The sequence below is a fragment of the Narcine bancroftii genome, chromosome 13, assembly GCF_036971445.1.
Source record: "Narcine bancroftii isolate sNarBan1 chromosome 13, sNarBan1.hap1, whole genome shotgun sequence".
NCBI lineage: Eukaryota > Metazoa > Chordata > Chondrichthyes > Torpediniformes > Narcinidae > Narcine > Narcine bancroftii.
Window position 1 is genome coordinate 28,810,385 of NC_091481.1, and position 12,645 is coordinate 28,823,029.

Here is a 12,645-nt window from a genome sequence, read left to right on the forward strand (position 1 = left end):
TAAACCTATCTGACTGCCACCTTTTTTAAATTATTGATTGAACCATGAGGGTTTCCTTAATCTCTCTGCTCTGAAATTTCACCTCAACTTGCACTCATTCAACTACCTATACACAGTTTAATTTAAAGAGGCTTTGAATTCAGTGGTTTATCCCCGTCTATTAAATAGAAGCCAATCAATTCACTGCTCGGTTTTTCCCTTAACACTTCACCCCAGTTTTTGCTGGTGGCGACATGAAGAGATATTTCCACTTTCTGCACACTCCTACATTCAGTGCCAAAAACAGGATAGTTTGTTCTTCAATAACTTCAACAAACGTGCCCACAGCAAATTAGATCCATGTTAAACTACTCACTCATAACCATTAATAGGCAGCAGGAGAGAAAATGTTTATCTCTGTTATGTGGGCAGAACTGAAGTTGAGCTCTGGGCTGAGCTGGTGCTGGGGAGTGTTCATTAATTTCAGCACTTGTAATTCATCATGTTATTTAAAGTTTGCTTTGGAACTTTGTTTCCCACCAGGGTGAAATTTTTTTTACCCCATTTTTTTTCAACCGTGGAAAAAAATAGCAGAGGATAGCAAATGACTAACCTGCCTGCAATTACTTAGTATTTTCCATTAACTTCTGAGTGAATGAGACATAGGACAAGAAGTTCTTTCAGGTGACCCTAATGAAGTAACTTTATTGCCCAGCAATTATTCATCAACTTGAAAGCTGGACAGGGTGTAATTTGATTGCACATTTGCAGTCTTTCATTTTTGCCCATGCTAAATTCTGAGACATTGAAAATTAGATACTGTATTTTCTTTGAAAAGAAAAACTTTATATTTCATGGAGAAATCCAAACAAAGTAAATAAGATCAGCTATAGAGAGAAATCAGTGGATGAATAGTTCTCCTACCCCCGCCCCCCCAAACCCCCCATGGTAACCAAGACTTTATTCAATCAGAGACCTTCTCTTTGCCTTTCCATTCTTTCCTCACTCCCCTCAGCAACTTTCCACTAATTGGTTTTGCCACTCCCAGATCTGTTGAGGCGACTTGAACCAGAAATGTTAACTCCGTTTCTCTCTCCACAGGCGCTGCCTGGCCTGCTGAGTCTTCCCAGCATTTTCTGTTTTTATTTCAGATTTTCAGTCTCCCTGGTTTTTGATCTCCGGGAGCTCTCAGCACTTAACTACACACAGCTTAGTGGACATTTAAGGTTTCCTAGCTTCAGGACCCAGTGATTGGGAAAGTTAAAGAACATGCAGTAAATATTCACTCATCACCACTGGAAAATCTTAAGTATCTGGACAGTTATTGAGAACTCCTCTACTCAGTAAAAGATTCAGATACACCTGACTGGTAAATGTTTTGTGGTATAAAAATACAGGTATGGGTCAGCTCTCAAGGAAAGGTGCTCATGACATTCAGATAGCCTGAGATCCTCTGGCATCTCAGCCACATTGCACTTACAAATGTGCAGTATTTTAACACAAGAGGAACTTAAGAGCCTAATAAGATATAATATGAGGGTCTACAGATTCTGTAAAGCTGGTTCCTTGAAGGAATATTTCACTTCTGTGGAGTGATGAGTGTCTAGTTAATGTTTTCCTTGATGAAATACCAGCACCCTTACCTGATACCTAACCCTGTGTTGCCTTTATGACTTGGAGGTAACTGTGTTTTTGCATTGTTCGGCAATGAATTTGAGTGATTAAATTACTGCATCTTGTCAAAACTATTTAATAAACAGCAATCTAAGTAACTAGTCGTAATTATGCATATTAAGTTTCTCCCTCTTTGTTCAAACCCTTCCCATCACCCCAGAAAAGCCAGATATGGAAAGAAGAGATTGTTGAACACACTGAGAAGAAAATATCAAAGATAGGCCCAGAGAACGGAGAGGCACTCCACGAAGAGATTGCACAGAAACATAAAAAGATGGAAAGAGTATCAAGGTAAGAGCAGAAGTATATCCTCTTCACCGTTGGCCCACACCCCTCCCCCTGCCCTTTCTTCTCTCCTCTCTTTCCCCAACCATTCTATTCAGGCTGTCATTGCTTCCTATAGATGTTGCTGGATTTCTCCAGCCATTTTGTCCTATTGTACTGCAATCACAGCATCTACAGACTTTCCTGCTTCACAGCAGCAAAAGTAACACATTCTTTTACGTCCACTCGTTGTTGGGATTGTGGGGGAGTCTCTTGAAGTTAATATTGATCGAAAGTGATTGTTCACACATTCTGCATTGAAACAACAAACCAGTAGGGAGTCTATAACAAAACATCTGCAATGAAATTTCTTTATTACATAGTTAAGGTGGTACAATTAGTGTAGCAGTTAGCCCAACATGGTTACAGCACCAGTGATCAGGACCAGGGTTCGAATCCTGCATTGTCTCTAAGGAGTTTGTATGTAGGTTTTCCTTGGGGCTCCGGTTTCCTCCCACCCTCCAAAAAAACATACAGAGGTTGTAGGTCAATCGAGTGTAATCGGGCCAAAAGGGCCTGTTACCGAGCTAGAAGTCTAAATTAAATTAAATTAAAATACCGCGTCAGTTCATCTGAATGCAACGTAAAACAGAAACTGATGAAAACATTCAGTAGATCAGGAAACATCTCAACGAGAGAAAATAGTTCATGCTTTAGAGTGATGACCTTTCCTTTGACCTTGAAAATACAACGTGGCCTGTTGAGTATTTGAAATGTTTTCCATTTTATTTCTAATCTCCAGCATTTTCTGACTTTTCCCTTGGATTGCTGGGTAATCCCATGCCACCTCTTCTCCTGGAATAGCCACTTTTTGGAAATTTTGCTCATCTCTCTCATGCGATTAATGATTGTCCTTTTAATCTTGTTCAACTGCATCTCCCATCTTTAGATTTCTTCCTGGATCTCCTCCTTCTATCTCTGAATCCATTCACTAATGGGTCCACTCATTCTCCAAATCCACCCCTCCTCTAAACCATAAGCTCTGGGTCTTTTACAGCAAAGCATAGAACAGAACAGCGGAGCGTGTCTCAGAAAGTCTGTGCTGAGCATAATTAAATTGGATCTCGACATCTTGTACGTGACACATATCCCTGCATTCTCTGCATATTCGTGTGTCTATCTAGGATTCTCTTGAATGCTCCTGTCATATCTGCTTTCACCACTCCCTCTGCTTGGATATTCAGATACCTCCCACTCTCTACGCAAAAGAAAACTTGCCTTTCACATCTCTTATATACCCCCATGTAGTGATAGGTTTCCTCCATTGTATGTAGTTATGGTGGACTACTGTATTTAAGGAGCTGGCCCGCCCACTGATGACTCATACCCTATGACTCCTCCCCCGTGGTCCTGGGCCATAAAGGTCGAGCCCACCCCCCCTCCCTTCCCGCCATTCCTATACCTGGATCCGGGCCAGCAAGGTTCTTCTGTACATTAAAGCCTATCGTTCCATCAGCATAGTCTTTGTGGATACTGGTAGTGCACTACACCCCACCAACTTAAAAACTTGTCCTTCGGAATGCAGTTTAATAGGAAGGTCAGCAGTCGCTGTGATTGTAGTGCAATGCGTAAAATTGCTGGAGAAACTCAGCAGGTCACATAGCATCTTTTGGAAGTAAAAGGCAACCAACATTTCAGGCCTGAGCCCTTCCTTATCCACCTATTACCTCCTACCTGTGGGACTGTGCTCCTCCCCTGCCACTCTGCAACCCATCCCCCCAACCACCATTTTGTTCGGGTGACCTCCTACGTTTGCTCATACCTTGATGAAGGGCTCAAGCCCAAAATGCTACTTATGTACCTAAAGTGCACTGTTTGATCAGCTGGGTTTGTGCTTTTATTAAAAAGGGTAGATTCAGAGTAGTTTGAAAGCGTTCTGAGCAGGGTCGATGGTGAAGGGCGCCCCAGTTTGTTGCCTTATAACATGCTGCTCTTTTTCCTTTTGGTGGGGGGGAGCGCAGCCACACAGATTCCAAGTCGGTCCCAGAGGCAGAGGAGGCCGCAGCCAAGCTGGAGGCTGAGAGGAAGCTGGAAGAACTGAGGCGACGCCAGGACGAGAAAGAGAGTGAGGAGTTTGAGAAAATGAAGCAGAAGCAGCAGGAGGCCGTGGTGGAGCTGGAGGAGCTGAAGAAGAAGCGAGAAGGGCGCAGGAAGGTACGAGAAGAGGAAGAGCAGAAGCGGCAGCAGGACGAGGCGGAGAAGAAAGCAAGGGACGAGGTGAGAATGAAGTAGAAGGAGGAGCTGCTAATGGAGCTGAGAGGGAGCATTGTGGGGGGGGAGGTAAGGGGGGAGGAGGTAAGGGGGGAGGTGGGGGCTGCTGTTGGTTTCCCAGCTGCTCTTCCCCACTCGACCCTACATGCAGTAGGAGCTTGCTGGAGTAATCCACTGGAAATTTGTCCTTGCATCCTGCAGTAGTTGGGATCTGGCACAGGCTGAAGCTTTTCACTTCAATGGAGACATAAGAGTGAAGAGATAGAATTGCAGTGTCAAACAGTTCAGAGAGAGAGGTCCTTTACATTTACTCCGATGCCAACCATCAAGTACTCATCTCCATTCATCCTATTTACAAGCACTTAGTCCATAACTTCTATACCTTGGTGATCCAACATATAATGATTTTGAAGGCAACGCTGTATTCTTTTAATTATTTGTTTGCTTTAAGAGTTTATCAGTGATTACAATTTTTTAGATCTGTAACAGCACAGGTTCATGTTGTTTTTCCTGAAGATTAAGTCAAGTTTTATTTGTTATCTGATTGTATAACCTGATGAAACAGCATTTTCCGGTCCTCAGTGCAAAACACACAGGCACACAATCAGACATAACATTCATACAGACAAGCAATACATATGCAGGACAAGTATTCATATAGACACATAAATAAATAAATACTGTTTCATTTATCTGAAAGTCTCGGATGGTTAGATGGTTGGTCTTTCAGCGTTCTCCCTGCCCGTGGGAAGAAGCTGTTCCTCAGCCTGGTGGTGCTGGCTCTGATGCTCCTGTATCTCTTTCCTGATGGGAGCAGCTGAAAGGTGCTGTGTGTGAAGTGAAAGGGGTCCTCAATGATTTTACCTGCCCTCTTCAGACAACAATCCCGGTAGATCACGTTGATGGAGGGGGCGGGGGGGGGAGATGGTAATCAGTGAATCAACGGTGATCGCACAGAGAGAGAGGCCCTTTGCTCTCTACGTCCATGCCAACCATCAAGTGCCCACATCCACACATCCTACTTACCAGCTCTCAGTCCACAGCTTCTGTATTTTGATGAGCCAACATATAATGATTTTGAATGCAGTGTTGCATTCTTTTAATTATTTGTTTGCATGAAAAGTTCATCAGGAGTTGCAAATTTTTAGAAGAGTGGCAGCACAGGATCAGGCTGCTCTTCCCTGAGACGAGTGAATCTGTGGAAATTCTCTGTCCAAGAGAGGAGTGGAGGATGCTCATTAAATATACTTAAGGCACAGTTGGACAGATTTTTCAACAGTCCATGGCCAGAGCAGCCATGGTCTTATTGAATGACAGAGAAGGCCCAACAGGCCAGATGGCCAACTCCTGCTCCTGTTTCTAACATTCTTACGACAGTCGGCAGGGCTCATGGGAGCAGCAGGGCGACCAAAAGAACTACTCACACTAACCACTCGAGACTCTCGTATTCTTGAAGCAATATTTATTTATTTTTTTTTATGGATGAAATACTTGACCTGCATATGTATTGATTGTCTGTATGGGTGTTATGTCTGGTTATATATCAGTGTGTTTTTGCACCGAGGACTGGAGAACGCTGTTTCATCAGGTTGTACATGTGCAATCAGATGACAATAAACTTAACTTGATAGTGAGAAGGATTCTTGGATAAGGGGAGGAGCAGTGTTCTGGGAGGAGATCAGTAATGGGTCAGGGCTTTGCATTTTACCAATAGATTTGGGGGGGGGGGGGTATTGCTGATACTTCAAGTGCAGCCTCACTACTGGTCTTCAGGACAGTGTCAAGTTCAGGAAAATGGATGCAGACAGAAAAACTTGTGCCAAAGAGGAATGCAAGTGACGGAAAATCCAGACAATAATTTATTTAATCTTCCATGTGGGGTTAAACCAACAACCCTGAAGTGAAAGTGCTGACACCTGATGACAACATGAAATAACATAACATAACATAACAATTACAGCACGGAAACAGGCCATTAGGCCCTTCTAGTCCGCACCGAACCAAACACCCCTTTCTAGTCCCACCTCCCTGCACAATGCCCATAACCCTCCATCTGTCCAACCTTTTCTTAAATAATACAATTGACTCCGCCGCCACTAAATCCCAAAATCTCGCAAGGTCTTTATAACCTCTGGTCTTGCTTTAAGGAGGAGAAGAGAAAGCTGAAGGAAGAGATTGAGAGACGAAGAGCTGAGGCAGCAGAGAAACGCCAGAAGCCAGAAGATGCTGAGACAGCCAATGCTAACGAGCCATTTAAATGTCTAAGCCCCCGAGGCTCCTCCCTAAAGGTATATGGGCAAACGTTACAATTCCTATCTTTCTTGCTGAATTGTGGAACCAAATAGAAATTGAATTAATTTAAAACCATTAACTTTATTTCACAAGTAACATCATGGATGTTTTCAGGAAGCAACAGAGTGGTATTTTTTAATGGGTGATCTGAAGTGCCTCACTTGTGGGAAAAAAAAATTAGAGGATCAATGATGATCTATGATCTGCCATCTTTTAAGATAAGACGTCCTCATATAACTGCACATCCTTCATTGCTCATGGGAGGGAATCTGATCCTGGTATCCTCCAAAGCTCCAACCAGATGAACATTTACTTTTGATATTGGGAGTATACCATGGCAAAATGACTCAGATAGCGTATAAGCCTTTCAACCCATTGAGTCGGCTCTGCCATTTAAATCGTGGCTGATGTATTTTTCTTTTCAACCCCCTTCTCCTTATAACCTGACTAATCAAGTACCAATCAACCTCCACTTTAAATGTACCCAATGATTTGGCCTGGTGCCCTCTACAGCTGACTATAGCAATGAATTCCACAGATTCACCACCCACTGGCTAAAGAAACTCCCCCTCATTTCTGCTCTAAAGGGACATTCTTTGAGGATGTGCCCTCTGGTCCCATACTGGAAATATTTTTTCCACATCCATTCCATCCAGGCCTTTCAACATTCGGTAGGTTTCATGAGATCCCTCTTCATTCTAACTTCAGTGTGTACAGGCCCAGATCCATTAAATACTCCTCGTATGTTAATCCTTGGGGTAATTCTCATAAACCTCCCCTGGACTGTCTCCAATGCCAGCACATCCTTCCATAGATATGGGGCCCAAAACTGCTCATAAATCTCAAAATGTGCTCTGACAAATGCCTTATAAAACTTCAGCATTATATCTTTGCCTTTATATGCTGGTCCTCTTGAAATAAATTGGAATATTACATTTGCCCTCCTTACTACCAGCTCAACCAGCAAGCTAGCAATCGGACACCCAAGTCCTTCTAAACTGCACTTTCAGAAGTCTCTCCCTGTTTAGAAAATAGTCAAAGTGCATGGTCATACACTTCCCTACGCTGCATTCCATCTGCAAATTCTGCAGACTCCCTGCTCCCTCAACATTCCTGTCCCTCCACCTATCTTGATATCATGCATAAACCTGGCCACAAAGCTATCAATTTGGTCATCTAAGTTATTCAAGTACAACGTGAAAATTAGCAAACCCAACACTGAGCTCTGAGGAACACCACTAGTCTGGGAGTTAACCAGAAAAGACCCCCTCTATACCACTCTTTGCCTTCTGCCAATCTTCTATCCATGCTAGATGTGATAATGTAGGCTTAGCAAATGTTAGTGAAGAAAAGAATCTTACTAATACTTTGAGAATCCACTCTAAATTCTTATTTTCACTTGTCTGAATCAGAGTCAGAACTTATTGTCATGAACACGTCGCAAGATTTGTTGTTTCGTGGCAGCGTCACAGTGAAACATTTCTATAAATTATGAGCTTTTAGTAAAACTGGGCTTTTTAAAAAAATCTGCCGAACTGCAATTATTGTTGATATCTCCAATATCAATTGTTGATATGCCTGTACCTTTCTGCAATCTGTTTCAGATCTGCCAGTATATGTGCATCCTATTTACCGTATGTGCCTGCCGGTCTGCTGTGCAATTCTTTTGCTGAGTTGCTGTGTGCTCTATTACATGCTTAATGCTGACAAACCACTGATTGATGTAAACAATCCAAAAGAAAGATTGTTTCATGAATTCCACATCCTGAGGAAGTAGTTATTTGGATTGAATGCATGCTGGGAATATTATCCCAATTAACCCTTTTCTAATTACATCAGTATTTTATCCAGCAGAGAACTTGCTCCTTCATCCAATCAATCTGTACATTTTTTTGGACTCTTTTTTTAAAATGAAAATCTGATAGAGAATGTCGTAACAATATCACAACCATCACACCTCATAGTTGCTCAGAATTTGGCAGTCACTATTTGAAAGCAGGTGTTAGATAAACACTATCCACAATGCAATCACTCTTTTTCTCCCTCTCTTTACACATACTTACAGTACAACACATGCAGTAAAAGAATCCGTCTGGGTCAATGCACTGATTTCAGCTACACTCAGTGGTTCTCAACCTTTTTCTTTCCACTCACATCCCACTTTAAGTAATCCTTATGCCGTAGGTGCTCTGTCATAGTAAGGGATTGCTTAAGGTGGGATGTGAGTGGAAAGAAAAAGTTTGAAGGCTAGTTTTAATCGTACCTAATGAACTCATTATGTGCACGGTTTCAGAACTCCAAAGGAAATGGCCCAATGACAATTTTTCTCAAGCCAAATATTTCAGGAAACAATTGGGTCTAGAGCAATGATTCTCAACCTTCCCTTCCCACTCACATCCCACCTTAAGTAATCCCTTTAATAATCATAGAGCACCGAGGGACGAGGGAAAGAAAAAGGTTGAGACCCACTGAGCTCCACTGTCACAATGTTGTGCAACTTTTATGTTGCATTCGTGATGCCCAGATATTAGTCTAAAAGTCACATAATAGAACAGTATAAACAAGAAAGCTATAGAAAGGCACACAAAAGAATCAAAATAGCTTGCCTTTTCAGCTTGTTAAAACTTGACTGGAAAAGGAGTATTCTAAACTTCATAACGTCATGCAGCTTCCAACTGATAGTTATGCATGTGGAATATTGTGCACTAAACAAGTATCTTAATTCAGCTATTTGCCTTCCTAACTAATGTGAACAATTAGATTCTCAAAATAGTTTGAATTGAAGAATCAAATGCAGAGGGAAGACTTGCCTTAAATTTAGGAAACGTGTGACAAACATGAGGATGTGTGTAAAGCAAGCATGCAGATCCGCAGTTGTGCACCTCCAGAGCCGAGCTGATTTTTCACAACACTGGTGCCACCTCGAGACCTTCAGCAAAATAACACTTTCTTGTCAAATGCAGCTGAACTCGATGCACATCTTTCATTTGGGAGGAGCATTCATTAACTCCAATAGAGATGCATTTTAAAGGGGCTGCGGAATAAAATGAGCAGCATTGCGAAGCTGATGCCCAACTGTTCCACCAAGTTGGGTTCAATTCTGACGTCAGTTTGCTGGATGAACTTAGCAGGGTGAGCAACATCAGTGGTTGGCGTTTCAAGCCGAAACCCTTTAAGGATTGTGGTGATACGACCACTAGCCTACTGCAGGGGGGGTGATCTTTATACCTGCAGAAGACCACCTAAGGGGCTGACTCCACTTCAGCCAACCTGAATATAAACCAGAGCCGGCCCCTCCTAAGCCAGTCACACGGGGAGCCACCAAGGCATCAACTGGTGTTCAGACTTTTACTGGAATAAAGCCTGTCGTACAGTCTTTTCTGTGTTTGTGCTTGCTTGCTACTACCTCAGCACACCACAAGGAGTCCCAATAAAAGTTTCAGCTCAAAGCTTTGACCATTCTTTCTCTCCCACTGATCCTGTTGAGTTCCTTCAGAAGATTATATTTAGCTTCAGATTCCAGCATCTGGTATCTCCTCTGTGGCTTTAATCCTAATCTCGTCTGCTGTCTGGGTGGAGTTTGCATGTTTTCCCTGTGACTGGGTGCTCCAATTTTCTTCCACATCCCAAAGATCGTGGTGTTAGGCTAATTACCCTGAGTGCGAATTGGTAGCAAAAGAATGGCAGAGAGTTGATGGACATGTGGAGAGAATGAGTTACAGGGAAATGGGTGGGGCAAAGGTACTGATCAGAATTCTCTGAGAGCTGGCGCAGATCTGATGGGCAACAGCAGCAGGAATAGGTCAGTCAGCCACTGATGTCTGGTCTGCCATTTCAATAAGGTTATGGCTGAGCTAGTCTTAGCCTCAACCCCACATTCTTGCTCTCTCCCCACTGTTCTTTAACCCTAGTAGTTTAAATGTCTGACCATTTCATGGGCAACAGCAGCAGGAATAGGTCAGTCAGCCACTGATGTCTGGTCTGCCATTTCAATAAGGTTATGGCTGAGCTAGTCTTAGCCTCAACCCCACATTCTTGCTCTCTCCCCACTGTTCTTTAACCCTAGTAGTTTAAATGTCTGACCATTTCATGGGCAACAGCAGCAGGAATAGGTCAGTCAGCCACTGATGTCTGGTCTGCCATTTCAATAAGGTTATGGCTGAGCTAGTCTTAGCCTCAACCCCACATTCTTGCTCTCTCTCCACTGTTCTTTAACCCTAGTAGTTTAAATGTCTGACCATTTCATGGGCAACAGCAGCAGGAATAGGTCAGTCAGCCACTGATGTCTGGTCTGCCATTTCAATAAGGTTATGGCTGAGCTAGTCTTAGCCTCAACCCCACATTCATGCTCTCTCCCCACTGTTCTTTAACCCTAGTAGTTTAAATGTCTGACCATTTCATGGGCAACAGCAGCAGGAATAGGTCAGTCAGCCACTGATGTCTGGTCTGCCATTTCAATAAGGTTATGGCTGAGCTAGTCTTAGCCTCAACCCCACATTCTTGCTCTCTCCCCACTGTTCTTTAACCCTAGTAGTTTAAATGTCTGACCATTTCATGGGCAACAGCAGCAGGAATAGGTCAGTCAGCCACTGATGTCTGGTCTGCCATTTCAATAAGGTTATGGCTGAGCTAGTCTTAGCCTCAACCCCACATTCTTGCTCTCTCCCCACTGTTCTTTAACCCTAGTAGTTTAAATGTCTGACCATTTCATGGGCAACAGCAGCAGGAATAGGTCAGTCAGCCACTGATGTCTGGTCTGCCATTTCAATAAGGTTATGGCTGAGCTAGTCTTAGCCTCAACCCCAGATTCTTGCTCTCTCCCCACTGTTCTTTAACCCTAGTAGTTTAAATGTCTGACCATTTCATGGGCAACAGCAGCAGGAATAGGTCAGTCAGCCACTGATGTCTGGTCTGCCATTTCAATAAGGTTATGGCTGAGCTAGTCTTAGCCTCAACCCCACATTCTTGCTCTCTCCCCATTGTTCTTTAACTCTAGTAGTTTAAATGTCTGACCATTTCATATGTTCAATGAGACTGTCCGTTCAGCTGCCTGGGGTAGAGGACCCCCCCGCCAAAGAGTCATAACCCTCTGCAAGAAGAAAATCCTCCTCACCCACATCAAAGCTGGGTGACTCCTTATTCTAAAACTCTGATTCCAAGCGCAAGAAACCTCCTCTCAGCATCCACCCTGCCAACCTACCCCCCCTCCCCACCGCTCAAAAGCTTTCTTCAACATTGTCACCACCCATTTTAATGTACTACAGTGACTATAGGTTCAACGTTTCCTCACAACTCAAACCCTGCTTCCCAGGAAGCAGCCTTTCTGTTCACTATCTCTCGTGCAAGCATATCTTAGATATGGAGACCAAAACTGTACCTACTGCTCCAGGTGCATTCTCACCAGTCACCTGTAATGTTTCTCTACTTTTACACCATACCCATTGGAGTGAAGGCATTAGCTTTGCTTGCTGGACCTGCCCGCTAACCTTTGGTTATTCGTATACAGGGGGACACCGCTCACTTTGTATCACAACATTTTGAAGACTCATTTACATTTCTGCTCATGCGTCCAAACCTGCATTTTCATGCGTCATATTTCACCTGTCAACTCATTTAACCTAACCTGAGTGTCTCGGCAGGGTCTCTGTCACTCCCTCACGACCACCTGTTTTTGTCTTGTCAGCAAATCTGACTGCAGTCCCCGTCAGTCCTTTCATCCAAGTCTTCGTTGTCCATAATGAATAGATGAGGCCCCACTGATTGTCACTCCAAAACTGATCTATTTGTCCTGTCTCTTGCTGACTTTTGCAATGTGTAATCCCCAAATAGGTGCTGTCTAGTGCCATTACCCTTCATCACATGCCACTTTATTTCATTGCTTCGGAAACTCCAAATGCATGCCTCTGTTTGGTTCCCCTTGATACACACTGTTTTATTGCCTCAAAGAGATCTAGTAAATTTGTCAAACATGACTTTCCCTTTCATAAAACCGTGTTGACTTTGCTTTATTGTTTTATGATTTTATAAATGCACTTCAAGATTCAATTTATTGTCATGTAATAAAATGGTGTCATATTACATAAACTTGCTTTTGCCTGCTCGAAGTCAGACAGATTCACCATCGGCAGAAATTGCCTGAGGCGTCTCTTCCAGTCAGAGAAAGAG

General features: G+C 43.1%; 1 protein-coding gene across 6 annotated transcripts in view; it reads left to right on the forward strand.

Moving 5' to 3' along the window:
- Positions 1–12,645, forward strand: part of LOC138748864 (non-muscle caldesmon-like) — a 195,926-nt gene that overhangs the window by 156,425 nt on the left and 26,856 nt on the right. For all 6 annotated transcript variants that reach the window (XM_069909697.1, XM_069909694.1, XM_069909693.1 and 3 more), the window contains 3 exons: positions 1,814–1,944; positions 3,939–4,194; positions 6,336–6,476. In XM_069909697.1, the coding sequence (XP_069765798.1) occupies positions 1,814–1,944; positions 3,939–4,194; positions 6,336–6,476 (528 nt within the window). The remainder of the gene's footprint in view (positions 1–1,813; positions 1,945–3,938; positions 4,195–6,335; positions 6,477–12,645) is intronic.